This window comes from Typopeltis vanoorti, chromosome 2 (assembly GCF_054136105.1).
Source record: "Typopeltis vanoorti isolate ZY-2024b chromosome 2, IOZ_Tvanoo_1.0, whole genome shotgun sequence".
Classification (NCBI taxonomy): Eukaryota; Metazoa; Arthropoda; class Arachnida; order Uropygi; family Thelyphonidae; genus Typopeltis; species Typopeltis vanoorti.
Genome location: NC_143550.1, coordinates 19,315,734 through 19,343,585, shown reverse-complemented (window position 1 = coordinate 19,343,585; position 27,852 = coordinate 19,315,734). Strand labels below are relative to the sequence as shown.

The 27,852-nt window shown below is 35.3% G+C and overlaps 1 protein-coding gene across 1 annotated transcript in view; it reads left to right on the top strand.

The window, feature by feature from the left end:
* Positions 1–27,852, top strand: part of LOC150108860 (calcium-transporting ATPase sarcoplasmic/endoplasmic reticulum type-like) — a 263,322-nt gene that overhangs the window by 98,172 nt on the left and 137,298 nt on the right. The window contains exons 9-10 of the mRNA XM_090410430.1: positions 14,944–15,010; positions 25,996–26,168. Coding sequence (XP_090266556.1) covers positions 14,944–15,010; positions 25,996–26,168 — 240 coding nt within the window. The remainder of the gene's footprint in view (positions 1–14,943; positions 15,011–25,995; positions 26,169–27,852) is intronic.

The window sequence follows — 27,852 nt, the reverse complement described above, 5'->3', positions numbered from 1 at the left end:
GTTTCTTCTATTGTAGAATGCTTTTTTGCCAAGATTATTCGTGCTTTAATATCTGATCGGTTTTTCCATCTTCCGTGATAAGACTTCCAAGATATTCAAAGGAGGATACTTGTTGTATGGGTTATTATTTATTTCCAGGTTTATTTTCATTGAATTTAGTTTACTTGTAATTAATAGTTTTGTTTTCTTATAATTAATTTTTAGGCTCTACTGTTAAAATTTCCTCTATCTTTGTCAGTGTGGATTTCAGTTTGTCTTCATTATCAGCTATAACTGCTATGTCATCCGCAATTCATAGCCAGTTAATTTCAATATTCCATTTATCTTAATTCCCGTTTCTATTAGTTCTTTCAATTTATTTATTGCATCATCAGTGTAGAGATTAAACAGTATGGGTGAAAGAGAGCAACCATGTCTTACACCTCTACATATTCACTGTTGCAGTTTTGTTTTATTGCTGGCTGTTTCTATTAGAGCTTATTGGTGCTTTTAAAAGATTAAATATAAGCCTTCCATCTTTCCAATTTACCTTAGAAATTATTTTTAGAAACATTTGGTTCCAGTCAATACTATCAAAGGCTTTCTCTTGTTCCCTGTTGTTTCCTGAATCCAAACTGGTCATTGTCAATATACTCTTCAGCCTTCTTTGTTAGTTTTTTTTGTATAATTTTTAGTAGTATTTTAAAACATTAAGCGTATTGTTCGATGATTTTCACAGTTGTTTGCATTACTCACTTTAGGAATGGGTATGATATAGCCTTCTCTAAAGTCTTTGGGAATGATCTCCATTTCATGTATATCCTTTATTATCTTGAAAAGGTATGACTTAGTTATGTTTCCTGAATATTTTATTAATTCTGAGGGGATGTTATCAACGCCTGGTACCTTGTTAGCTGGCAATAAATATAGTGCCTGTTCAAATTCATCCTTTCATATACTTGGACCAATTTCTTCCACATCAAGAATTGTTTCATGTTCTCTAGCCTTGGAATCTAGATCTTTTCCACCGTATTGATCTTCTAAGTACTCCTTCCACTTTTCCGAAATTTCTTCCTTATCCTTAAGTATGCCATCATCATCATCATCAAATTCCTGACATTTACTCTCAAGGGTGTACAGGATATGATAGTACTACATGAGAAACTTACATCATTACTAACTTCCTATCTACAATTTTTCTCCAAATCAATCTGTTACCTGTCAAGACTCCAACATTATCAGATCTTCAAATTAAACATATTTGGTAGTTTGAAAGTTAAGCATAAAAAACGTATTGTTTAATACTGATCATATACAAATATTTTAACATTCTTTGCCTACCAGTTTCGCTAGCTTTTTCAAGGTGTTGACGGAAAAGTATAAAAAATACTAGTAAATGCAAATTAAAAGGAACATTAAAAATGTTGTAAATGCTCTAGTAGCTAAGGTTGCATGTTCGCGTACCAGAGACTGAGTGGACTTATTGTTCTTAATCATTATCACACATGCATGTTTGTTGTAAACACATAATGTGATTACTAGCTTGCTGTAGTTCAGATGGATTTAGAAAGAGGATGAGGTTTTTTCATGAACTGTTAAGAATAGTATCCTGGTTTCTGTTGAGGTTTCTGCCAGTTTTTAACACTACTGCGGCTTCCTTGAATAAACGATGTCTATAATCGTCATCTAAATATTTCATGGAACTATTTTGCCACTCTATCGTGTGGTTAGATACAGAAATGATGTGCTAAGCCAGAAGAAATACTTCTGTTGTGGTTTACATAACCAACGTGCTCTCTCTGTGAAGTTTGTCTGATGTATACAAGACCACAATAGCAAGGAATGTAATATACTCCTGGATATTTGTAGAATGGCACCCCAGACAAGAACCAAACTCCCAGCACACTTCTACTGTAGTGATTCCCTCCATCAAGTCAATTTCTTATCAAATAGCATACTAAAGGCCCACAACATCAGAGTGATCTTCACACCAATCACCAGTATCAAACGTATTTTAGGATCACCAAAAGACAAGGTGCCATTCTACAAATATCCAGGAGTATATTACATTCCTTGCTCCTGTGGTCTCGCCTACATCGGACAAACTTCACGGAGTTTGGAGAACAGACAGAGAGAGCACGTTGGTGATGTAAACCACAACAGAAGTATTTCTTCCAGCTTATCACTTCGTTTCTGTACATCTAACCACACGATAGAGTGGCAAAATAGCTCCATGCCATATTTAGATGACGATTATAGACATCGTTTATTCAAGGAAGCCGCAATAGTGTTAAAAACTGGCGGAAACTTCAACAGAAACCAGGGTACTATTCTTAACACTTCATGGAAAAACCTCATCCTCTCTCTAAAGCCATCTGAACTGCAGCTAGCTATTAATCACATTATGCGTTTACAACAAACACGCATGAGTGATAATGATTAAGAACAATAAGTCCATTCAGTCTCTGTCACGCGAACTTGCAACCTTAGCTACTAGAGTGTTTACAACGTTTTTAATGTTCCTTTCAATTTGCATTTACTAGTATTTTTTATACTTTAACGTCAATGCCTTGAAAAAGCTAGCCAGTTTGCTAGCGAAACTGGTAGACAAAGAAAGTTAAAATATTTGTATATGGTCAGTATTAAACAATAAGTTTTTTATGCTTAATTATCAGATCTTGTATTTCTGTCTTCTGAGGCACTGTATCAATCCACCTATATTTTGGTCTTCCTCTGGGTCTTTTTCATCCCAACCTAGTAGAATACACTTGTTTTGCTAATCTTTCCTCTCCCGTTCTGTTTAAATGACCAATACCACCTGAGATTAGCTCTGCTAACACATTTCTGGATGCAATGTCAAGTTCTTTCCTAATATCCTCGTTTTTATTATGATATTGCCATTGATGCAATCTGTTCATGTCCCTAATCTTTTTCACCACTCTCATATCTGCGGTCTGTAGTTTTTGGTCAAGTGTTTTACTTCTAACCTAACTCTCAGATCCATAAGTTAAAATTGGTTTAAACACTGTCTTGTATACAGTTAATTTAGTGTTTTCACTAATGTCTCTCTTATTCCATATAAATTATTCAGTTGACTTCCCACCATACCATCTTTGTTGATTCTGTTGTAAATTTCCATATTTAAGTTACCATCTTCACTAAAAATCATGCCTAAGTAGCTGAAATGTTTTGCTTGTTCTATAGGTTGTCTATTCACAGTGCAGTTAATATTATCAATGCTTCTGTCTATTTTCATTGTCTTTGTCTTGTTCTTGCTGACCTTCATACCAAATCTCTTACTACAGTAGGTTCACCATTCCCAATGCAGTTGATATGTTCATTCCTTCTGTCTGTTTTCGTTGTCTTTGTCTTGTTATTGCTGACCTTCATATGAAATCTATTACAGCACTTATTCAATTTAGTCAGGAAATCTTGCAGACTTGTACTGGATTTATTTAGAAGTATAACATCATCTGCATAAAGTAAAGAGCTGAGCGTCACATTTCCAATTTGATAGCAGGTTTAATACCGCTTTCCTTCATAACGTGATTCATATAGATAATGAGTAACAGAGGGGATAATGGACATCCTTGTCTGACCAGATTTAACATTAAACCATTTTCCTGTACTTCCTTCAGTTGTAACTACTGGCTTACAACTCAAATAAAGACTAAGTATTGCTTGATATAATGCCCCATTAACACCATACAACAGTAGCGTTTTGAATAGCTTTTCTCTTGTCACCTTGTCATGCATTTTCCAGATCTACAAAACTTAATACAGATTTTTGTTACGTTCTCATGATTTCTCAACTATTTGTCGTAAAGTGAAAATCTGATCCTGACAGCCTCTATTTTGGCCTGAATTCAACTTGTTCTTCACCAAGCTTCTCTTTCACAATCCTTCTCAACCATTTCCCAAGTATGTTGGCATATATCTTACAAGGAACACTCAGTAGGGAAAGACTTTTGTAATTCTCACATTAGTTTTAGTTCCCTTTTTATATATGGGTACTGTGAGAACTCTACTCCAGTCATCTGGAATTCATCTCTCTCTTCCAGGCCTTCTGAACTATGCAGTGCAGCCACTGTAAGACTTTTATATCTTCATACTTCAGCATTTCTGGTCGAATATCATCTACTCCTGCTGCCTTTAAACATTTCAGGCTTTTGATGGCTTTTTCTACTTCAAGTATGGATATGTATTCCTGATCCTACTTTACCATGGTGACAAGCAGTGACACCATTTACTATGGTGTCACTGCTTGTTTCATTTTTCAATTTTTCAATGTAATTACTCCATACTTCAAGGATCTTTCTTCAAGGATATCTCTAATTCCTTTTACAGCAATATTTCCTCAATTTCTGTGCTGCTTCAACAACCTCCAGAATATCTTGTCACCTTTTTCATATTTATTTTCTATGGTCTTATCAAAGTCTTCCCATGACTTTTGTTTAGCTAGTTTTACATAGTGTTTAGCTTTCTTACATTTATCTCTGTATTCTCTAAGAATACAAGCTGACTTTTTTGTCAGGAACTTTTGATATATTTTCTTCTTTTCTTTCACTGCCTGTTTAACTTCCCGTGTCCACCATGGAGTTCTGATTTTCCTATCCTTGCAGACAACCTCGCCACGGCTGAATCAATATTTTCTTCAGGATTTGGCACTGAATCTCCTGGGTTTGGTTCCTGTTCTCAAACTTTTTCATTTATTCTTGAATAATGTTTGTGTATTTTAGTCTATAGTTCACATCTGAGATCTGTTCAACTTTTATTCACTTTAAAACTTTCTTACATGTTCTTGTTTTCAATATGAAATTCAGTTTTATTTTGCTCAAGACTAAATGGTGAGCACTTCCAATTTCAAATCCTGTGTACACTCTAGTGTCCTGCACCAGTGAGAAAACATCACTATTAATAATAATATAGTCAGTGAGACTTTTCTTATTCCTTGCCTCTTCTCTCCATGTGAATTTGTGCACATTTTTATGTTGTAACATTGTATAATAATCAATCCATGTCCCAAGCAGAAATTCAATAGGTATTTGCCATTATTATTAGCTTTTCCATTTTCTCCAAATTTTCCCAAAATATTTTTGTATGTCTGACAATCATTTACTACTCTGCTATTTAAATCTTCAACAAAGACCAGATTTTCAATGTGTCAGTTGCTTTCTCTCAAGTCTCAAAAAATTCCTCCGCTTCTATCTTAGTGGAACCTTCTGTGTGGAACCACATCATTCTACTTGATATTGCCTGCCATTCAAGATTAGCCTCATAATTAGTGTTTTTACTATAGCGACTCCTTCTTTTCCCTGAGTCTGAATATAACATTTTGTATTTATTGCTCAGAAAGATCTCGCTTTTTTTTTTTATGTCAATGCTATTATGTTGATCTGGTACTTATCCAATTCCTCTGCTAGCTCCATTTCTTTGACATTCAGGCTTCTGGTCTAGAATGTGCTGTGTAATCCATTCCTTTTTTTTAATTTGCTTCTTCCTTAATCCTGTGCAGTCATTGGCAGCCTCGATTGTACCCTTGAAGCAAGTCCTTTTTTTTTAACAACTCTTTCCTGTGTTTTCTAATGCTTTCATTAGTTTGCTGTTTATAGTTTCTATGGTTTTCTTCTGTTTTTCAGGTTATCTATGTTCCATTTAGGCCTTTTCCTTAGTTGTGACAGCTTTTTAAATTTCAGATTGCATTTCAATAAAGCCAAATTGTGGTCACTGCAAACATTGGCTCCCAGGTAACTTTTGCATGATTTTACTTGATTTTTTAAATCTATTTCTTTTATAATATAATCTATTTGGTACCTTACCATATCCCCTGTAATTTTCCTAGTATGCCTTTTTGTACCTCATACCAGGTATTAGTAATGATCAGATAGACTCGTGGAGTTCTGCCACCAATTCAATCTCCTGTTTCATTTCGGCATCCAAGTCCATACTTTCCCACCTCTCTACCATCTTTGCCTTCACCGGTGATCGCATTCCTGTCACCCATTACACTAAGTTGTCTTCCTTTTTGGTGATTTTGATTAAATTCTTCATATTTCCATATATTCTTTCAACTTCATCACTGTGGTCGCTAGTAGGCATGTAAGCTTTTGTATTATTATAATATTTGTTGGTTTTGCTTCTAGTTTTACTATCATCTGTCTGCTATTACATTTTACCAAGTTGATTATTCTTCTTCTCCATTTCTTATGGAGAACCACCAACTCCATTTTTTTCTGTCTTATCACCTGAATAAATGATTCTGTAATCATCATTCCAGAAGTGTCCAGTTACATTTCATCCCATCTAGCTAATTCCCAATATGGCTATTTTTAATCTATCCATTTCTCTCTTCAAATTTTCCAATTTGTAGGAGAGTTCTGACATTCCGTGTCCCAATGAATGTACAAGGATTTCACTGGTTTATGACCTGGGAAATCTTGCTTCTTCCTCTACCAAGCACAAGTATTGAGCCATTGTCTCTTTACTATCTCTTAGAATGTCCATCCATGCTGCTGTCTTACTAGGGAAAAATAGAACAAGGTGGTATCCTGTTGCCTTCCTTGTTGATACAAAACATAAATTATTTGATATTTCATCCATGTGACCATTTGATTGTATAATTATTATTATTATTATTATTATTACCATGGGCTACTCCAGGAGTCCTTAGACTCATTGAGGGAGGCCCTAAACATCATGTTCACACAGCTGTTCAACATTCTCACAGTATCTATCATACCTTGCCTTGAACTCGCTCACTGTCATAGCACCCACAACAGACTCTGGCAGCTTATTCCACTCATTTACCACTCTAAAAGTAAAGAACCCAGCTCTAACACCCCTGCTAACCACGCTCTTGCCCAGCTTCCATGGGTGTCCCCTAGTTCTCCCACCACCAGTCCTGATCTCAAAAATATCATCTGAATTAATCCTATAGAATCCTTTTAGCAATTTGAATGTCTCAATCATATCTCCCCTTTTTCGCCTATCAACTAGTTTCTGCAACCCACAAATCTTCAACCTGTTCTCATATGGTGCATTCCATAGACCTGCTATCATCTTAGTCACTCGCCTCTGGATCCTCTCAACCTCCTCCCCATCAAGAAGGAACCGAGGTGACCAAATCTGGGCACAGTAGTCGAGATGAGGTCTTATCAGGGCTCGGTACAGAGGTACAATAACTTGTTTTTCTCTGCTCGTCAAGGTATTTTTCAACAACCAAGTGAGTTGATGAGCTGATTTAGCTACTTTCGCAATGTGCCCCCTAAACTTCATCTCCCTATCCACCAACACTCCCAAGTTTCTGGCCTCATCAATCTCTTGGAGTACAGTTCCACCAATGTGGTATACTGCTGCTAATCTTTTCACTCCGAAATGCATAACCTTACATTTTGTCACATTAAATTGACATCCATTCTCCTTAGTCCAGAACTCCAATCTATCTAAGTCATCTTGCAAGACTTCGACATCTTCTGCATTCACTATCGCCCTACCCAACTTTGCATCATCAGCGAACAAATGAACTGTCCCACTTAGACCATTCCCTATATCGTTAATGAACAGATTAAACAGCAGTGGTCCAAGAACAGAACCCTGTGGCACACCACTAGTCACAGGCCGTTTTTTGGACTCTACTCCTGAATAAACTACTCTTTGATATCTCTCCATCAACCACCCAGCTATCCATCTCACCAACCCTATATCCATTCCCATATGTTGTAGTTTACGGATTAGAATTCCATGTGGTATCCTGTCAAACGCCTTTGCCAGGTCCAGCAGTATCACTGTAAACCCATTTCCCTTATCCAGTTCAGCCGTCACCCTGTTATAAAACTTGAGCAAGTTATCTGACCATTGTTATCTTGTATTCTGCGTAAACAAAGCATTTATCATTATTCAATATTATAATATGCATGATTGCATAAATTTAAATATTTAAGAGTATTTCTGCAATGTTTTTTTGCTTATGTATGATATATTTCTGTATCTCCCTCCCCCAATCATCTGATTTTTCCATTATTAGGCTTAATAGCTTTTCATGGCTCTCTTGATTCTGTCTTTCTCATTTTGTCGGGTATTTGTTTGGTTATTGGACATGTTTGTTTGGTTATTGATCCATGTCATAATTGGGATAATGCATTGCTTGAAAAGTTTGGCTCTATTTTGTGGTTTTATTTTACTGCATAGGAATTTTTTCAGTTTGCTATAAGCCGTCCAGCCTAGCTCATAAAAGAAAACTGCTACCAAAAGTATGTGATAAAGTTCTATCCAGGTCATCTCTTCTCCTGTATTCAATCCACATCCAGTGCTTTTCAAGGTTCTACAACTGTTCATACAAATTGCAGGTTCTTAATTTTGATATTTAATTGTGCTGGATTCTCAACCACATTAGAATTGAGGGAAATGAAACTGCAACTTATTATTTTCTACATACTATTGGTCATTATTGTACACAGACTACTGACAATTTATAAGATGAAAGTTGATGACCCAATGATAGTCATCATGGCAGGAAGCACTGATAAATAAATTGCATGAGATTAAGCTTTAAATTAAGCATTGGCAGTCTAGTCAACAGAGAAAAACAGAAGTGAGGAAGTTGCTTGCTAGCCTCTGCATAGGTTATAGTCATGTTACACATTCATATTTTCTGAGGATTGAAGAATCCACTTAAGTGTGAACAGTACAATGCATCTCCATTTGTCATGTTCTGGTGGAGAGCCACATTTCACTTGAGAAAGGAATGAATTTTTTAATGCATTTGCTGGGTCATATACAACAAGCAGATCTTAATCAGATTTATATAAATCTCATGAAATTTTTTTGAACTTTTTAAATAGAATTAATATGAGGGGTGGGTAAGAAAGTGCTGATAAACACCTAGAACAAAATGATATTAAAGCAACTGATACAACCACAAGAAAGAACATATGAGGATATAAGAACATAAGTTACCTTTATAACTCTGTTACTAGTATGTTCTTTCTTGTGGTTGTATCAGTTGCTGTAATATCATTTTGTTCTAGGTGTTCATCAGAAGTTTTCAGCTCCCCCCCGCCGCCTTCTGTATATACAAATATATTCTATTTATATGCAGATACGGGTTTGCTTAATTAATTTTTTTAAATGTTTTTTTTTTTTTTTTTTCTGCATAAGATATTTATTACTTTATCTCTTTATTACTGTTACCTTGATTACTGCTACATTCTTTGGCTTGGCTCAATATGGCCTTTGCTATCAGTGTGCCTAATAAACTCCTAATCAACTAACCATCATAATGACAGTTGAATTGTTATCAGATTAATGCAACTGTCAAGTTTTTAGGACTAATATTTTTGCAGGTAGAATGTTGTTTTTGGGAGTTTTGGATTTTGTCAGAATTCTGGCCATATCCAAGCATGTATTGTTTGCCATTCTAGTAGATATTGTAGATACTACTTTTTGATGCTGGACATGATTTCTTAAATAGGTACAACCAAATTTACTATGATTTTTCTACCCTGTGTTAGATGAAGCTCGATAGGAAACCAGTGAAATATTAAGATTGAGATATATATATATATATATATATATATATATATATCTCAATTTATTTATTTATATATTTATTTTTTTTCTTTTGGTAGTGTTTGTATCATGAAACAGTGTTATTAATAATAATAATAATCATCATCAAATTCCTGACATGTATCCTCAAGGGATGTACAGGATATGATAATACTACATGAAAAATTTACATCATTACTAACTTCCTATCTATAATTTTCCTCCAAATCAATCTGTTATTACTTGTCAAGACTCCAACATTATATTTCTGTTTTTAAAGGCACTTCTTTTTTATTGTATCAATCCACCTATATCTTGGTCTTCTGGGTCTTTTTCCTGCCAACCTGGCAGAGAACACTTGTGTTTTGCTAATCTTTCCTCTCCCATTCTGTTTAAGTGACCATACCACCTGAGATTAGCTCTGCTAACAATGTCAAGTTTTTTCCTAATATCCTCGTTTTTAATATGATATTGCCATTGATGCTCTAATCTTCACACCCCTAATCTTTCTCACAACTGATATCTATGGTCTTTGGTCAAGTGTTTTACTTCTACCTTAGTAGAACCTTCTGTGGGACCATAGGCACAAATAAATCTCATTGTCCGGTTCCCCATTCTGATATTTGCCCACAATACTCTACTTGATATTGCCTGCCATTCAAGAAGATTAGCCTCTTAATTAGTGTTGAGTACTATAGCTACTCCGTCTTTTCCCTGATTGTTCTTGCCTGAATATAACATTTTGTATTTATTGCCCAGGAAGATCTCACCAGTCTTTTTTGTTTCAGTCACCCCTGATTGATTATTAATAATCAAGGATTGATATTTATTCCTGATTGCTTTCTTGTTGATTGTTTTCTACTACTATTCTGTCACTTGTTTCATTCAGGTAAGTAATTACTTCAAATATTCAAAATATCTTCATCCTCAAATTTTTGTTAGCTTTTTCTCTGATTACTTTTACCGTACTCTTTCCTCCATTTCTATTAAGTTTTTTCAATAATTCTCAGAACATTTTGCCTTCTTCCTGATATTTATTTTCTGTATTCTTTACCTACCTTCCCATACTTTTTTGTGCTGCTTTTACATACAACTTAGCTTTCATACGTTTTTCTGTGTATTACCTGAGGAAACTTGCAGACTTTCTTGTTATAAACCTTTTGTTATGGTTTTTTTTCTTTTCCAAGACTGTCTCTTTACTACTAATGTCCAGCATTAGATTCTGACTTTCCTTGTAACAGCTGCACCATGTGCCTCTCTGGCTTAAGCAGTTATTCTTTTCTCCAGAGTGCCAATTAGTTTCCAAGTTTTGAATTCTTTTCACATGTTTTTTTTTATTTTTTTATTATTATATTTGAGATACAATGTACTTCTGAAAGCTGCTTGGCATTGATTTTTTTTTTTAAAACTTTTCTTTCATATTTTCTTTTCATATGATATTCAGTGTCATCCTGTTCAAAACTGAATGGTGATTACTGTGTTTCAAATCCCGTGCTGCTTTTACATACAGCTTAGCCTTCATGTTTTTTCTGTATATTACCTGAGGAAACTTGTAGAGTTTCTTGTTTGTAATTTTTATAATTTTTTAGTCCTGGATCATCATGATAATATCTCAGAAAGTGGAGACCAAAGATTAAGCTAAACAGTCAACTAATTACATTTAATGAAAACCCCAAATACCTTGTGGATCCATCGCTAAGCTTCAATATACATGTCAACAATGTTGCAGTCAGAGCAAAAAGAAGACTAAATATCATGAAAAGTATCTCGGGTAAAGAGTGGGGAGCCGATGCTAAAACCTTAAAAGTCGCATATACCTCTATTATCCGTCCCATAATGGAATATGATTCGCCTATCTGGATGCAAATATCACAAACCAGTTTAGACAAGCTTATAAAAATTCTGAAAAATGCAGCTAAAATCATATGTGGACTAAGGAATACAACTCCTGGAAAAATAGCAGAATTCGAATCCAACCTTGTTCCTTTAAAAATTAGGTGGCAAGATAATCTTACCAAATTTTTTAGAAAAAAGAGCCAACCTTGCACATCATAGAACAAGTGAACTTTTTAAAAACTGGAAACCAACAAACAGAATAAAGAAAAAATCAACAATGCATGAAATCATAGAAAATAAAATTCCCTTGGATTGTCCAAATAAAATAGCTGACTACCCAGCATTTTTTCCAAATCAGAACAGGAAAAATATAGTTATCAACTCTGAAATAGAGAAACATGAGAAAAAAAAGCCTAGAAAACCCTGAAATCTTGAGATCATTAGCCCTTTCAAAAATAATGGAATATGGACCTGACTCAATAAAGATCTACACAGATGGCTCCAAAAATCCAAATGGCAATTCTTGGAGTGGCATATATAGAACTAAAAACAACTAACAGTATTGGATGCAACTCATACCATGCAGAATTAATAGCCATTAACACAGCACTGCAGTATTTGGACAAACAAAACCCAAAGGAGTTTATATTTTTTCACAGATTCCTTAGCAGCCCTTCAAGCTATTAAGAACTGCTACAAAAGCCATCAAGAAATACTTTGAGACATAGCAAAAAACATAAACAAATTACATAAGGATTTCGAAATAATCTTCCAATGGATCCTGTCCCATGTGGGATTAAAGGGAAACGAAACTGCAGATGAAGTAGCAAAAATGGCCCCAACATCAAGTGATACCACAGATTTCGATCTTTTTAAAACCACCCAAAAAAAAAAACATAAAAAGAACAATTCTTCAGGACATGACTCACCACTGGTACTCAGCAGAAAATCCAGGAGCTTCCATCAACTCCAAGTTTAATCGCAGTGCCACTACCATGATCTCTCGCCTCAAGACCGGCTACACAAGACCAATCAAGTTTAGCAATGGCATAAAAGTCTTCCCCTCCTGCAAAATCTGTAACATTGAGGAAGCATCACCAATGCATTTGATAAACTGTATGAATATTTCCAAATATGAATTCTATAACAACCCAGAAGAGATGCTGTATAAAATACATGAACTTAACCTCTATGATCTGGTGTAATAATACCATGGGATAATAAAAAAAAAAAAATAAATAAATGATATCACTGTCAACAATTACATAAGAAATAAGAGTTATTTCTTGTATCTTCTCTCCACGTAAACTTGTGCATATGTTTATGTTGGAACATAGTATTATAATGACTAGTTTGTGTCCTGAACAGAACTCCAGCAGGTATTTATCATTATTAGCTTTGTCCTTTCTCTAAACATTTCTGTACGTTTGATATTCATTTCCTACTCTGCTATTTAAATCTTCAGCCAGGATCAGCTTTTATGTCGCTGCGTTCCAATTCAAATTCCTCCACTTCTTCCTTAGTCTTTCTCTTGGACTATAGCATTATCCAATTTCCAATTTTGATTTTTTCGTACATTACTATCTGAAACTGCCTGCCATACAAGAAAATTCTTTGTATTTAGTATCAAATGCTATAGTACCCCCTTCTTTTTTGCTGATCACTATTGAAATATCATGTAATGATTTAGTAGAATCTTGTCCTTTTGTCTTCTTTGTTTCAGTAATGTCACTTATGTCAATTTATACTTTGCTCTTCTGCCAGTTCCCTTTCTTTTCCACTGTATTTCTTTTCCATCAACATCAACTTCTGGTTGATGTTGATGGAACCCATCTTGAATTCTGCTGATTAGTTTGAATTTGTCTCAGTAGGTTATAGCTGACATTTCACTGTTTGTCCTTATTTTCTGAGAAAAAATCTTAACCTTTTTTTAACCAAGCATTTCCTTAACATGGTATTTTGCCATGATGTGCTATATTTTTGGTTGTACCAATTCATGATATAATTTTTTTGGCTAAAGCCCAAATTCTCAAACCAACCTCTTTCATTTGCTCTCTAGGTGAATATCTATTCACACTGCACACCACAAGAATGTGAGGATTGAATATTAGGTTAAAATTCTCAGTTGCTTCTCAACATTTCTTAAAAGACTAAGTGGAGATCTCCTCCCAGTTATATAGCTATAACTAGTGTTAGGTGTCTTCATAGCAATAAGAAGAACCCTTGTTGGAAAGATTTGCTACAAATTTAAGGATTCAAGCAACATATAATTCAAGCTTCAGCTGAAAGTAAGCTGGTCTCAATCTGTGGTGACAGATTTCCTCCCACCCCATCTCTTTCAGGTAACTGTTTTTCCTATTGCATAACAGATGTACCAGTCTTTTCAAAGTGATCAAAGTTGCAGGCACATAAGTTGGAGGCTGATCCTGTAAATAACAGCAGGTTGCTAGCTGGATACATGGTTTGAAAGTAGTATGGAAATTGTATTTTATGAAACACACTAACTGTATTTTTGGATATAATCTTCATGCAACCTTCACACCATGCATATCTAGAATAGTTTTGTGTGTGTGTGTGTGTGTGTGTGTGTGTGTGTGTGAGAGAGAGAGAGAGGGGGAGCATGCTTTATAGGGATTGCAGCCATTGTCTAAAAAATACTGTCTTTAAAATAACTAAGTTCTGGTGCAAGGGCTGTGTCATTAGAACAAATAGCTTTGATTCTGTGTGTGTGTGTGTGTGTGTGGTGTTTTGAGGATGCACTAATAATTAAACTTAATGGAATAAATAGAGCACAGAGAAATAAGCAACAGGTCCAACATTTTGTCTCTTTCATGGAGACATCTTCAGGAATACAATATTAAAACACACAAAAGCACAATGATAAGTGGAAGAAATTAGACTATTTTAAGCCTAAAGTCCTATGAGAGGTGCCCCTCTATGGATGTTGGTGGCTAACCTTAGATGTTGGACTTGGATGTCTGAGAAGTTAAGTTTAAAGATTAAAATTTCCCAAATCTTGGAAGTTTAACACAACCATATTTATTTAGATTAAGCTGGTTTTTTAAATCTGCTGCTGATTCTACAAAGGGTCTTTCAAGTTTGCTTTTGATGTGATGAAGCATAGTTTTTTTTTTTCTTTTTTTTTTTTTTTTTTTTTCATCTGATCTTGTGCAAGGCATCAAAGGTATGGTCACCTAGACCTGACTGACCATAGTTGTGGTGGTTGATGTTGGCAGATCTCCTAGTTTGACCATAATATAAGTTGCAAGAACAAGAAACCTTGTATCCTTTGTCATAATCATTTATTTTATGCTTGTGGACATAGTTACTGAGCATAATGCATTAATGAAAAAATAGGATGCAACATTGAATTTTGAATTATGTGATTACATTAGGAGTTAATTAGAAATTCTCAACTATGTCATAAGAGGCATATAAATAAAGCATAAAATTTTAAATGTTTCAGAATGAGTGCCTAGTGGACTGGAATTCTGTTTTATCTGGATTTCCTTCCCTTCTCCTCTCCTAATATTGAGAAAAAGTTACTGATTTTTCTTGATAAAAATTCCTTTCTTTTTTAAGGGTACCAATATTGCATCAGGCAAGGCAAGAGGGGTTGTAATTGGAACTGGATTGGAAACTGCCATTGGTAAGTATTATTATATATGTGTATATATTTATGTTCCTGGAGTAGATAAGTTTTGTAGTTTCTGTTTACATTTTTCTTTTCTTTAGATTCTTGTGGTTTTTGTGATTTCCATTTTGCTTGTATTGCTTATATTTTTGAGACTACCAGATAATGATCTGAATATATATCATTGCCTCTACAGTCTGTTCTCTTACTTGTGAAGATAGCTTTTTTGTTAATGATTATATAGTCTATTAATGATGGTAGTCCTCTGGTACTCCAAGTATATTTATGGATTTTTTTTTTCTTCTGAAAAATATGTTGGTTATTTTTAATTCATAAAATGATTAGAAATCCCTCAATTTGTTTCCATTTTGATTAAAATGTTATCCATATCTACCTACAACTTGTGGTATACTTCAGTTCCTTACTCTAGCATTAAAGTCTCCTGCAATTATTAAATCACTTTTATTACAGTGTGTCATCAGTTTTTCTAAGTCATTGTAGAATATTTCACTTTCTTCTAATTTTCCACATAAAGGTATAGATAAGGGGGAGAGAGAGAGTATGAAATGAGTTAAGGAGCATGAAGGGAGAGACTTGAAAGGCTAAGTGATGATGTGAGAGAAAGTTATAGGAATGAGAGGAGAGTAAATGGTAGATTCATGGAAAGAGAAGGAATGAAATGAAGTAGAGAGTACAGAAGCAGAGGTTAGAGATGAGAGGAGTGCAGTAAGTTCAGAGAACAAGGAGAGTGTTTTGGGGAGTGAGAGATGTAGGCGAGTAAGGAATGAATGGATCATAGAGAGGTGTGATGTATGGAGATTCAATGAATCGTGGTGTGCAGAACAGAATGTTGGAGTGCTTGTCTGTTTTGAACAACAGAAAATGCGACCATGGCAATGAAGCGAGCTGAGAATGTAGACAAGATTAATGGGATTGTTAGTTTGAATAACTTGAAGTAGTGTGAATAGGGTGTCAACAGATTTGAGGTTAATATTAAGAATTGTGCAGCAGAAAAGTTATGAGAAGGAAGATATTGCACTGTCCTGATATAATAAGGCAGAATTGAGAAGAGCAGCAATTATGAATGACATGATATCAGTGTGTCAGAGGGAGAGATTTGGAATATATAGCTGTCTGCAAACAATACAAGACAATGCAAATAATTTTGGCAATACATATGTGAAATCATCAATAGGCTGAACTATAAAACTCCATCTGACATCTACCAGGTTAGCTCAAGGTAGAGACTTGGATGACCATAATTTGCAATCTTTAATTTTTAATGTAAATCTCTTTTCCATTTTCACATTGTATCATATAGAAAATAAACTATGACAATGATGATAAGCTGTCTGCAACCTGGAAGGATGCATGCATCTGGAGAGATCGTTCTCTGACAAGGTGCACTTTAGAATAAGGGAAACTAGATTTGCCAGTTGGGATTGTCCTCTTGTGGGATAGTGACTTGGGAGATAGGAGAGGGAATGCGAATCAAGAGTTTTGGAATTGGTCCTAGCATCAGAAGATCTGATTATAAATGAGATGCCACCCTTGCTTCCAATAGGTACTGAACTTGGAGAATGAATAGACATACAGAAATATCAAGGAGAAAGGAATTTATGTGGAATTATAAAGCATATGACTATAATAATCTTAGAAATTAATTTAGGGCAGTTCTGTGGATAAAAGAATTGGAAGGGAGAGACCATCAATGCTGGGAGCTAGTTAAATATGTATCACCAGTGATAGCAGATTGCATACTTCCAAGAAAAGATATAATACAGTTTGGTGTAAAGTGGATGACTGATGACATCAAAAAAAGAGGTCATGGAAAAAGTATTAAAAAAAGTGGAGAAAATACAAGAAGAAATTAACTATAATCCAAGGAAAATCTTATAGCATTCTTTTGTTATGTAGCTGGTATAAGGAGAAATGATTGTGGGTGGATGACCCTAGATGGAAATGGGGGGGGGTAGAGTTTAATGATAATTAAATTGATGTATTTCATCCTGAAGAAGCAGACCTCAGTGATGGGAGCAGGGTGACAGTGTAGAAGTGCAAGACAGGAATTTACAACAGTGGTCTGAAAAGTTCTTGGCCTTGACCATAGATTAGAACACTATCAGCAAAATCTTTTTTTTTTTCTAAGTGGTATATCTGTCATACACATCTGTGTGAAATTGCAAGTCATTCTATCAAGTAGTTTTTGTTTATACAGCTGTCTGAAGCAAAAGTGTTGAAATGGATAAAATTGAGTATCATGTGGTTATAAAATTCTTTCTAAAAGCAGACCTCAAAAAAAGTTCATAAAAGTTTATGGGCACTCTTCTCCTTCGTTTTCGACAATTAAGAAATGGGCTATCGAGTTTAAGCATGGTTGTACCAGCCTTGAAGATGATCCACGTGAAGGATGTCCAAAAAAGCATAACACCAGAAATCATTGATCGAGTGCACAATATGGTATTGGATGATTGGTGAGTAAGTGCATGAAATTGCTGAGACTGTAGGCATTTTAAAAGAGCGCGTGGGGAAATATTTTGCATGAAGAATTGCAAATGATAAAGCTTTGCACGAGATGGGTGCCGCGCTTACTCACAGCTGATCAAAAACACACTCGCATGAAAATCTCTGAACAGTCCTTAGAGCATTTTAACATGAATAAAACTGATTTTGTGCATCGATTTATTACTATGGATGAGACTTGGATTCATCATTTCACACCGGAATTCAAACAGCAGTCAAAACCGTGGACAGAAGCCGGTTGTTCAGTGCCAAAGAGGACAGAGTCAGTTTCATCAGCAGGAAAGGTCATGGCATCAGTATTTTGGGATGCTAAAGGCATTTTGTTTATTAATATCTTGAAAAGGGTAAAACAATAACCGTGGAATATTATTCTGATCTTTTAACCAGACTAGATGAAAAAAATTCGAGAAAAAAGACCTGGTTTGCAGAAGAAAAAAAATCATCTTTCATCAGGACAATACACCTGCCCACAAAGCAAATTGTTCGAGCATCCACCAGATTTGGCTCCCTCCAACTTCTGTCTCTTCCCAAAACTAAAATTCTTCCTTGCTGGTCAGCATTTTTCTTCAAATCAAGAGCTGTAGAGGGGTATTTCACAGATCTTACTACAGTGATGGGATAATGGCACTGGAGAATTGCTGGAATAAATGTATTAGTCTTAAGGGAGATTATGTTGAAAAATAAAAATAATTTTGAAATTAGAAAATTCATTTTTTCATTGTTAGGCAGTGAACTTTTAAGACCATCCTCATGTTTCAAATACTTACTATGTTGGAAGTCTAAGGTATTGAAACATGTACTATGTATGTGTTAAAGACTCCTTCATTTCTCTGATCACTATTACCTGAATATAATTATTCTGTAGAATATTTATTTTGATAGCTTTTACGTGGAAAAGTTAGGACATTGATCACAAGCTGTGGTCATTTCTCTGCATTTCTTACAAGCCATGTAGAGATCTCTTCTCACTAATATAGCATTATAAAAGAAAATATTAATTGATGATTTAGCCAGGAAAGTATTTATTATTACTGCTATTATTACACCGACATCTTCACACAATTCCAAGATTCATCATGGAATGACTATGTTAATCATTATTTTCTATCTTATCTTTCCTTAAATCTCATTAGGCTAAGGAGAAAAAGTAGCATTGGAAAATTTAAAATTAAATAACAGCCAAAACAAAGGAAATGCCATTTTGATCCTGAATAAGTGCTTTGTTACAGTCTCTGAAATGAATGCATCCAACACTGAATGGCAGTAAAACTTGGGATACCGAGGCAATTGCTACAGAGAATCTCTAACCAGCTTGGTGCCTGTTCATATGTCATTCAGATGGTTCACTGTTTAACAGCAACGGATTACGCTGTATGGTGGGAATACTGTGCACCTGAGCTCGCTAATGTCTATGAAGATCTGTCCTTCCTCCATAATGTCTGGTTCTTGGACAAAGCACATGTCCATCTAAGAGGTCATGTAAACTGACAAACCTACAGGTTTGTTGGCTTCTCAAGACCTGAATTTGTCCAAGAGAAATGTCTTCACAGCAAGAAGGTTACCACATAGTGTGCGGTTTTTGGCCATGGCATAATTGGGCCCCACTTTGTTGAAGAGGGTGTTTTAACTATGACTTTAAATAGTGAACACTATAATGAGAATGTGTTAGTTCCATTCACCCAGGAGCATAAGATGTGGTGTGCAAAAAATTCCATTTCCTGCACAGGTATTCCAACAAGATGGAGCAAACTGTCAGACATCACATTGTTTTAGATCCTGTTTATCAGAACACTTCCCCAAGAGGCTCATTTCGAGGTTTGCGGAATTCTAGTACCTTTCATGTTCTTCTGATCTCGCATCACTTGATGCCTTCATTTGGATATGTTGAAGGAATGGGTACTCCACCATAATCTGCCTTCAAACCTTGACGAACTGAGGGATAAAAATTATACTATATGTCCAGCAGATGTTGGAACATATGCTGGACATGTACTTCTCCAAGATAACAGAGAACCTTCTCATGTGCTACAAAACCTGTCTTGAAAGACAAGGTGCCCATTTCAAGCACATAATCTACCATCGTTAATCCTTTATTCAACCAAGATTCCACAGATAGTTATGTATGTATTTTCATACCATCATGTGTAAACATATTTCTTTTTAATAAACCCATTTACTCCATAACATATATATCACTGTAGTTATTCATTACCTTTTTTTTTTTGCATCATACTGCAGAATGGGTGAGGAAAGGTTAGTAAAACAGGTGTTTGATGCCAAAATTGCAGAAATCCAAAAGAAGACCGAAGTCTAGGTGGATTGATTCAGGCAGAAGTACCTTAGAAGCATAAAATATTAAATATGACAATATTGGAGTTCTCATAAGTAATAGATTGATTTGGAGGAAAATTGTTGATAGGAGATTAATAATAATGTAAACTTAATTGTGTAATGCTGTCATAGTAACCTGATACTGATCATAATAGTAACCTGAACAACCCCTTATAGGTACATATCAGGAAATTGATGATGATGGTAGTCACTTAAACAGAATGTGGAGAGGAGTTAGCAAAGTAGGTGTGAGCTGCTGAGGAATTGAAAATTGTCAGTAGGAAGTTAGTAATAATAAACTTTTCATGTGATACCATCATAATATCCTATATACATTTAGAGGATACATATTAGTAATTCGATAATTTTCCCTACACCTGTCTCTGCCTATACCGATTGTGACTGTACAAAAACTCTGTTATGCTCACCTAAGGACCACAACCCTTTCAACAAACTTCTTGGAATTTACAATATTCCATATTCTTATGGCCTTACTTACATAGGCAAACTTCTAGAAGGTTAAAAATAAGGCCAAAGGAGCATATTGAAGACATCAATAAAAACAGAGAAAGATAGCTCAGGCCTGGCATTCCATTTCTCCCACACTAACCACAATATTGAATGGAACAAGAGCTCCATGCCTTACATAGAAGACAACTTCAGCACCTGCAACATCAAAGCTACGATGGTAATCCGCTCACCAGGCACTCTCAACAGAAACCAAGAAATGAATCTGTGACATTTGGAAGTCACTCATTAGATCTTTTAACACATCAGATTTTAATTTTTATGCAAACTATCATGCACAACTGCTGAACAATGACTGACTCGTGCCAGCTTCCAGCACCTTTTCCAATCAAAGAGCGCAATGGTATATTGCGCTCTTTGATTGGAAAAGGCCTAAGTTAAATTCTTGTCGTTATGAGAAGAATCTTTATACAGACTTTTTCTTTGAAGGTGAGTTAGCCAATCTCATGTGGATGTAGCAGGGTTTTTTTCTCTTGAAAACTTTGATTTTTTTCATCCTGTCTACACAGACAAATAGGCCTTCAGAACACATGCAATTTACAGACAAAATATACTGTTGGTAGTGATGATGGGTGGTAGATGGCATATGGTAGTTGTGCATAGTAAGGGAGATGGTTAGTGTGTGTGGTGGAGTGCCCTCCCTCGACGAGTCCTTGGACTCCTCGCAGGAGGGCACTCCTTGGAGGTGTCACGTAATAATAATAATTGTTCTTCTTTCCTGTTCTTGTTAGTTTGCTATAATTCTCTATCCTCTCCTCAGTGTTTTTTCAGCTTTTGTTTCATGATGTTACTCATCCTTTTAACACCTACCTGATGTTTCTCGTGATTTGGTATGCATTCTGTTACTGCATTTCCATAGATGTCCCTCAGCCATTTTCTGTGCATTATTAACATCCATCTGTTGTTGTTATTGTAGAGTCTTAAATCATGAGATGTTCTAAGCTGCCACTTGAGATTGTCATTAATGTCAACTTTGTAGTTTAGTAGCATAGCTTTATAATATAGTGCTATATTTAGATACCTTTCATCAATACAACATGATCACTCCATATGTTGGAGACAAAACCTTGGTTGTGGACAAATTCTCTGCTGCTATTATCATTTTCAGCAAACTGAAACTTCAGGTACTGTCCATCACATAATGTTTTTAAGTATCTCTTAGTATCTGCATAAATTCTCTTTCTTCCATTCACGTCTTGTGTTTCACACCTCTCTACTCTAGGCTATAGCAACAAATACATTTTGGCTTCTTGGCTTTTTATCTTACACCAAATAGCTTCAAATGCACTGCCTCACTCAATGCTACCTTGCTGCTGAACTATTATTTGCTATTCTGCTATCATCAACAGTATCCTCCTCTTATTCTGTTCACTCTGTCCTCCTAGAAAATACAATATCCCTTATATTGTTCGTTAACAAAGGAAGATATAATATCTTCTTCTGTTAATCAAGTCTCATTAATGCTAATAATTCTTTAAGAAATTAAGTTAACTAGTGCCAAAATATTATTATTTTCTGATACCTCCAGGGAGTCAAGGACTCATCGAGGGAGGCCGTAAATTACCCAACCCAGCTATCATACCTTCCCTTAAATTCATTTACACTAGATGCACTCACTACCCCCTAAGGGCAAATTATTCCACTCACTCACTGCTCTCTGAGAGAAAAACCTAGCTCTTACCCCTTTCTTGACTGAGAACAACCTTAACTTCCATGGATGCCCCCATGTTCTCTCCCCACCTTCCATATAACGAAAAATTTCATCATTTGAAATGCTATAACACTCATTCAAAAGTTTATAGACCTCTATCATATCACCCATCTTTCTCCTGTTAACCAGAGTCTGTAATCCACATACTTGCAATCTGTCCTCATAATCTAAATCCCATAATCCGGATATAATCTTCATAACTCTTCTTTGCACCTTTTCCACAGCTTCTTTATCCCCTTGAAGCCCAGGAGACCAAATCTGCATACAGTAATCCAAGTGTGGTCTTATCAAAGCCTCATAAAGAGGCAAAATGACTTCCTTATCCTTACATGTCAAGGTTCACTTCAGCATAGAAATTATCCTCTGAGTTGTATTTGCAATTTTTTCCATGTGACCTTTGAACTTTAAATTCTTATCCACCAATACACCAAGATCCCTTGCCTCTTCAGTTTCTTGTAGCATAATCTCGCTAATATAATATGCCGCTGGATCTCTAATCATGCCAAAATGCATAATTTTACACTTACTAACATTAAACTGACAGCCATTTTCGTTTGCCCAAATTTCCAGTCTATTCAAATCATTTTGTAATTGCTGAATATCAGTAGCATCCCTGATTGCCCTGCCTATCTTTGCATCATCAGCAAACAATTGCAAATCTGATGATAGACCCTGCTTCAAGTCGTTAATGTATAGATTGAACAATAATGGCCCAAGGACTGAACCCTGAGGTACACCACTGGTTACCTTAAATCTGGCAGATTCACACCCACTATATACTACTTTTTGATATCTGTCTGTTAACCATCCCCTGATCCAAGTCAATAGATTATGTTCCAATCCCATATTCTCCAGTTTACGCAACAGCCTATCATGTGGTATCCTATCAAATGCCTTAGAAAAATCCAACATTATCATAGTGTATCCATTTCCTTTATCCAACTTGGCTGTAACATTGTTATAAAATATGAGCAAATTGCTAAAGCCTGACCTTCCTTTAGTAAACCCATGCTGTTCTTTGCAGAGTATAGAATGATTGTCTACCCATTTCTGTATGCGGGTTCTTACTAACTTCTCTAAAATCTTCACTACCACACCAGAAATACTAATAGGTTGGTAGTTAGACACATCAGATTTTGCACCTCTTCTGCAATGGAACTATATTAGATTCCTTCCATTCCTTTTGGTATCATTCCTGAGCTGAGACTCAAATTATACAAATGTGTGAAAGGCTTAGCCAATTCAGCTGAACATTCCTTTAACAAACAGGCAGATATTCCATCTGTCCCTATTGACAAATTCTTATCCAGGTTATGCAAAAGCTCTTCAGCCCCATTTTCATGAACCTCTAACTCTTCATCCAACTTCATCCAATCAGGGATGAAGAGTTATCTTCAGGGATTTAAAAAGGAAAAAAAGAAAGAGGAATGCTGTTGAAAATCCTTAGCAAATAAATTGTCAGGTACCTTTCAAAAATGGAGAAAAATGTTAGACTATGTAGAAAAGTAGCTGAACAAAAGCTGTGGGCACACTTTGGGAATAACATAGAAGATAATTATCATGAAAGGACAAATATTGTTCTGGACGCAATGGAAAAGTTTAGAGGTCGAAAAAAGTGTACCACAAAACAAAGTGGAGATAATAGTGACACAAAAACTGAAGCTAAGATTCTGGATGTCAGAAGTAATTACTTTGAATAGTTATTAAATCAGAAAAACACTAAAGAACAGTGGTAGAAAATATTCAGGAGGAATGTAGTAATGAGCAAGTATGAGAGAGGAAAAAACGAAATCTGAAATGTGGAGAAGCAATTAGTGTATTGACATTCAACAAAAATTGCTCACTTATGCAGGTATACCATTTTTGCAATGGTTACCATACAATTCAGAAGATCTGGCCAGTTCTGAATCATTGGAGTAGTGCTCTCATAGTGCTCTGTAAAAATGGAAATAAGACCAAATGTGTGAGAATTACTAAAGAATTTTTTGTAGTGAATGTTCCCGATGAGATATGTGCTGTCATACTTGAGGTTGCTCTCATTATAAAGCAACGTGACATTCTGCCACCTGATATCAAAATTGGAGTTATTAAACTCAGTTCTTTTCTTCATGCAGTTGAGGTTATTCTCCTAAAAAAAAAAAAAAAAAAAACTACTATTCTTCAGGAATTTTTAACTAAATTGAATAACTGCTGTGATAAATTTGGCATGAAAATAGGCCAGAACATGCAAGATATCAAATGCATTCTCAAATTTGCACTTATAGGCACCATTTAAATGCAGTTTAGCTTGGAGTTGTTATGTAGAGACAATTTTTAGTGAAAACAAAAAATTTAAATATGATTATCAACACTTGACCTCTACTAAGTCAAAAGACTCATTGCAGGGAGTATATACTGTTACTTATGAAGTTCTTGAAACTGTGATTTAAACTCATTCATTGTGTTCACGTTCACCACATGCTCATCCAATGCATTTCACTCACCAGCTACTCTCCTGGGATGATCCCTTGTCCTACTCTTCATCTCCCACCATTCTATGAAAAATTTCTTCTACATTAACCCAATAACTACTTATGAACTTAAATGCCTCAATCATATATCCTTTCCTCCTATTCCTGAAGCTTTGCAAATTGTTTGTCCAGTCTGTCTGTCTTCATGGTGGAACTGCAATATGCAACTCCCACATTATCTGAACCAACATGCAGTGTTGTCTTCAGTGATGCAAAGAGTATGTACAGCAAGAAGCTTAGAAAGCTGTTTTATGGTGTGATGAATCATTCTACACCATCTACCGAGCAGATGGGTGTGGGTGTGACGGATGCCTGCTGAATGTCCCTTACCAAAGTGTATAACCCCAGCTATGAAATTCTGAGATGGCAGTGTGATGGTATGGTTCTGTTTTTGCCTGGTGTGGTCTCAGACCTCTGTTTGTGGTGCCACAAACATTGAACTCAGAGAGGTATCTGAACATTCTAGATAATGCAGTGCTTTCTACTTTGTGGCATTTCTATGGAACTGGCCATTGTCTATTTCATCAAGACAGTGTACCATGTCATAAGGCTGCTGCTGTAGCTGCATGGTTTGTGGACATGAATGTCACCATGCTTGATGGCCTCCACAGAGCCCTGATCTCAACCCTATTGAACACCAGTGGGATGAACTGTAACATCAGTCGAGATCAAGGAATGTCTCATAACAGTCCAGGTCCAAAATTATCATTGATAGCTATCATTTGATAGCTATCAATGATAATTTTACACAAGCTATCATTTGATAGCTATCAAATGATAGCTTGTGGACATACTTTCCACAAGCTGTCATTTGCTTGTGGAAAGTATGTCCTGTAGGGTGGCTGCTGTCATCACAGCACAAGCAGGTCCTACATCTTATTGAGGTGGGTACCATTGCTGTTTGTTCCTCACACTATAGTATCTATTGATTTCTATCCAAGCAGTGTATATTATAACTGTTTCTAAATTTTTTCATTACAATTTAGAATAATGACATAACACAAAATTCAACTGTGAGTGGTGACTACATTCAGTAGCCATCAGAAATTAGTTTCAGGAAACTGCTTCTTTGCATTTGAGATGTTTCTTATACAATGCAAAACGTTTTTCTCTTTAAAAAAAAAAAAAGATATTTTATATAATTTGTAAAAACTTTTCTTCAATATATCAGTGATTTCTTTAAATCCTCTTTTACTTATTTTATATTTCTGCACTTTTTAAAATGGTTCCGACATATATATTAGCTCTGCCCTGCATCAACCTATATGATCCATAAAAGTGTAAAGTAACTGTTTATTTACATGTTTTTTTCTATGCTGAAATATTCATTGTTTATTATTATTATTGTTGTTGTTGTTATTATTGGTGAAATATTAAGGGAAAATATTTTTTAATAGGCAAAATCCGTACTGAAATGTGCGAGACTGAAGAGGTCAAAACTCCTCTTCAACAGAAGCTTGATGAATTTGGTGAACAACTATCAAAAGTTATCTCAATTATTTGTGTTGCTGTATGGGCTATCAATATTGGCCATTTTAATGATCCTGCCCATGGTGGTTCTTGGATTAAGGTATATGTTTGCTTTTATTTTGATAATATATATATATATCTATAAGAAAAATAATGAAATTTATTATATATAATTTTCATTACATATGTATTTTTTGAACAGGGAAAATAATTATCAGAGGATAATTGTGATGTTGAAGCGAACCTTGACATGTAAGGATAAGGAAGTCATTTTGCCTCTTTATAAGGCTTTGATAAGACCACACCTGGATTATTGTGTGGAGATTTGGTCTCCCAGGTTCCAAGGGGATAAAGAAACTGTGGAAAGGGTGCAAAGAAGAGTTACAAAGATTATATCTGAATTATGGGAATTATGTTATGAGGACAGATTGCAAATATGTGGATTGCAGACTGGCTAAAGGGGAAAGAGGAGTGATATGATAGAGGTCTGTAAACTTTTGAATGGGTGTTATGGGATATCAACTAATGAAATCTTTTGTTATATGGAAGGTGGGGAGAGAACATGGGGCATCCATGGAAGTTAAGGTTGTTCTCAGTCAAGAAAGGGGTAAGAGCTAGGTTTTTCTCCCAGAGAGCAGTGAGTGAGTGAGTGGAATAATTTGCCCTTAGTGGTAGTGAGTGCCTCTAGCGTGAATGAATTTAAGGGAGGGTATGATAGCTGGTTTTGATGATTTATAGCCTCACTCAATGAGTCCTTGACTCCTTGGAGGTCTCAGATGATGATGATGATAAATTTTTTCCAGATTTCTTTTCATTTCAGATAAGAATTTATGTTGTTTGAATTTCGTGAAGTCTTTCTTTGCCAATCATGACAAATGCAGATCAGCAAGAATTAGCGATGCTTTCACTGCCAATCATGCCACTGGGCATGAACTCATGACTGTTCCATCTAGTTTGTATATTTTTCTTTTTATGTGAAAAAACCAGCACGTACTGTAAATTTGAATGATTCAAAATATCTGAAGGGAATTGAACTTTATCGAATCAAGGATCTCAGTCAGTGGTTCATTATTATTGCAACCTCTTGGAGTCGGCAGATTAACTGTAGGAGGATCATTCAAATATATTTATCATACTGATTGTTAAAATCGTTAACATTCCTTGCATTAACAAACATTCTAGTAATGCATTCTATTCATTGACATTCTCCATGTAAAAAAATCTACTCCTCGCACCCCTCTTAACCACACTGTTACATAATTTCCAGACATGGCATTGTTAAATAACGTTAATTATTTAAATGTATGTCTGCTGTGCCTATTTAATTATTCACTTTATTTGTCTTAACTTATCTTGTATTATCTTAACTTACTTTACTTTTTTCAACTGCTTTAACATAAACTTCTCAAGGTTAATCTTACCATGAACAATTTCTGTTCCCCCCCCCCTCCCCGCTGCTATTAAACAAACTTTGTGTTATAAGTATATTTAATGTATGCAGTTCCCTACTCTCATACAAATCAAATTAGAAAATTTATTTTATTGTCAACTGTGTCATCCAATTTGAGTAAATATTGTTTGAAAGTTAGGAAAAACAGGAATTAATCACTAAATATATCCCAATTCTCTATATGCAAGTCATGACTATTCGTACCTTATTATTCCCGCAGGTTCGCTATTTTTTGGAGATTGTGCATTAGCCAAAGAACAGGTCACATAGTTACAAAATAAAAACATTTATTTTAAACTAGACAAGAAGTATATTACACTTGAGATATTGTGAA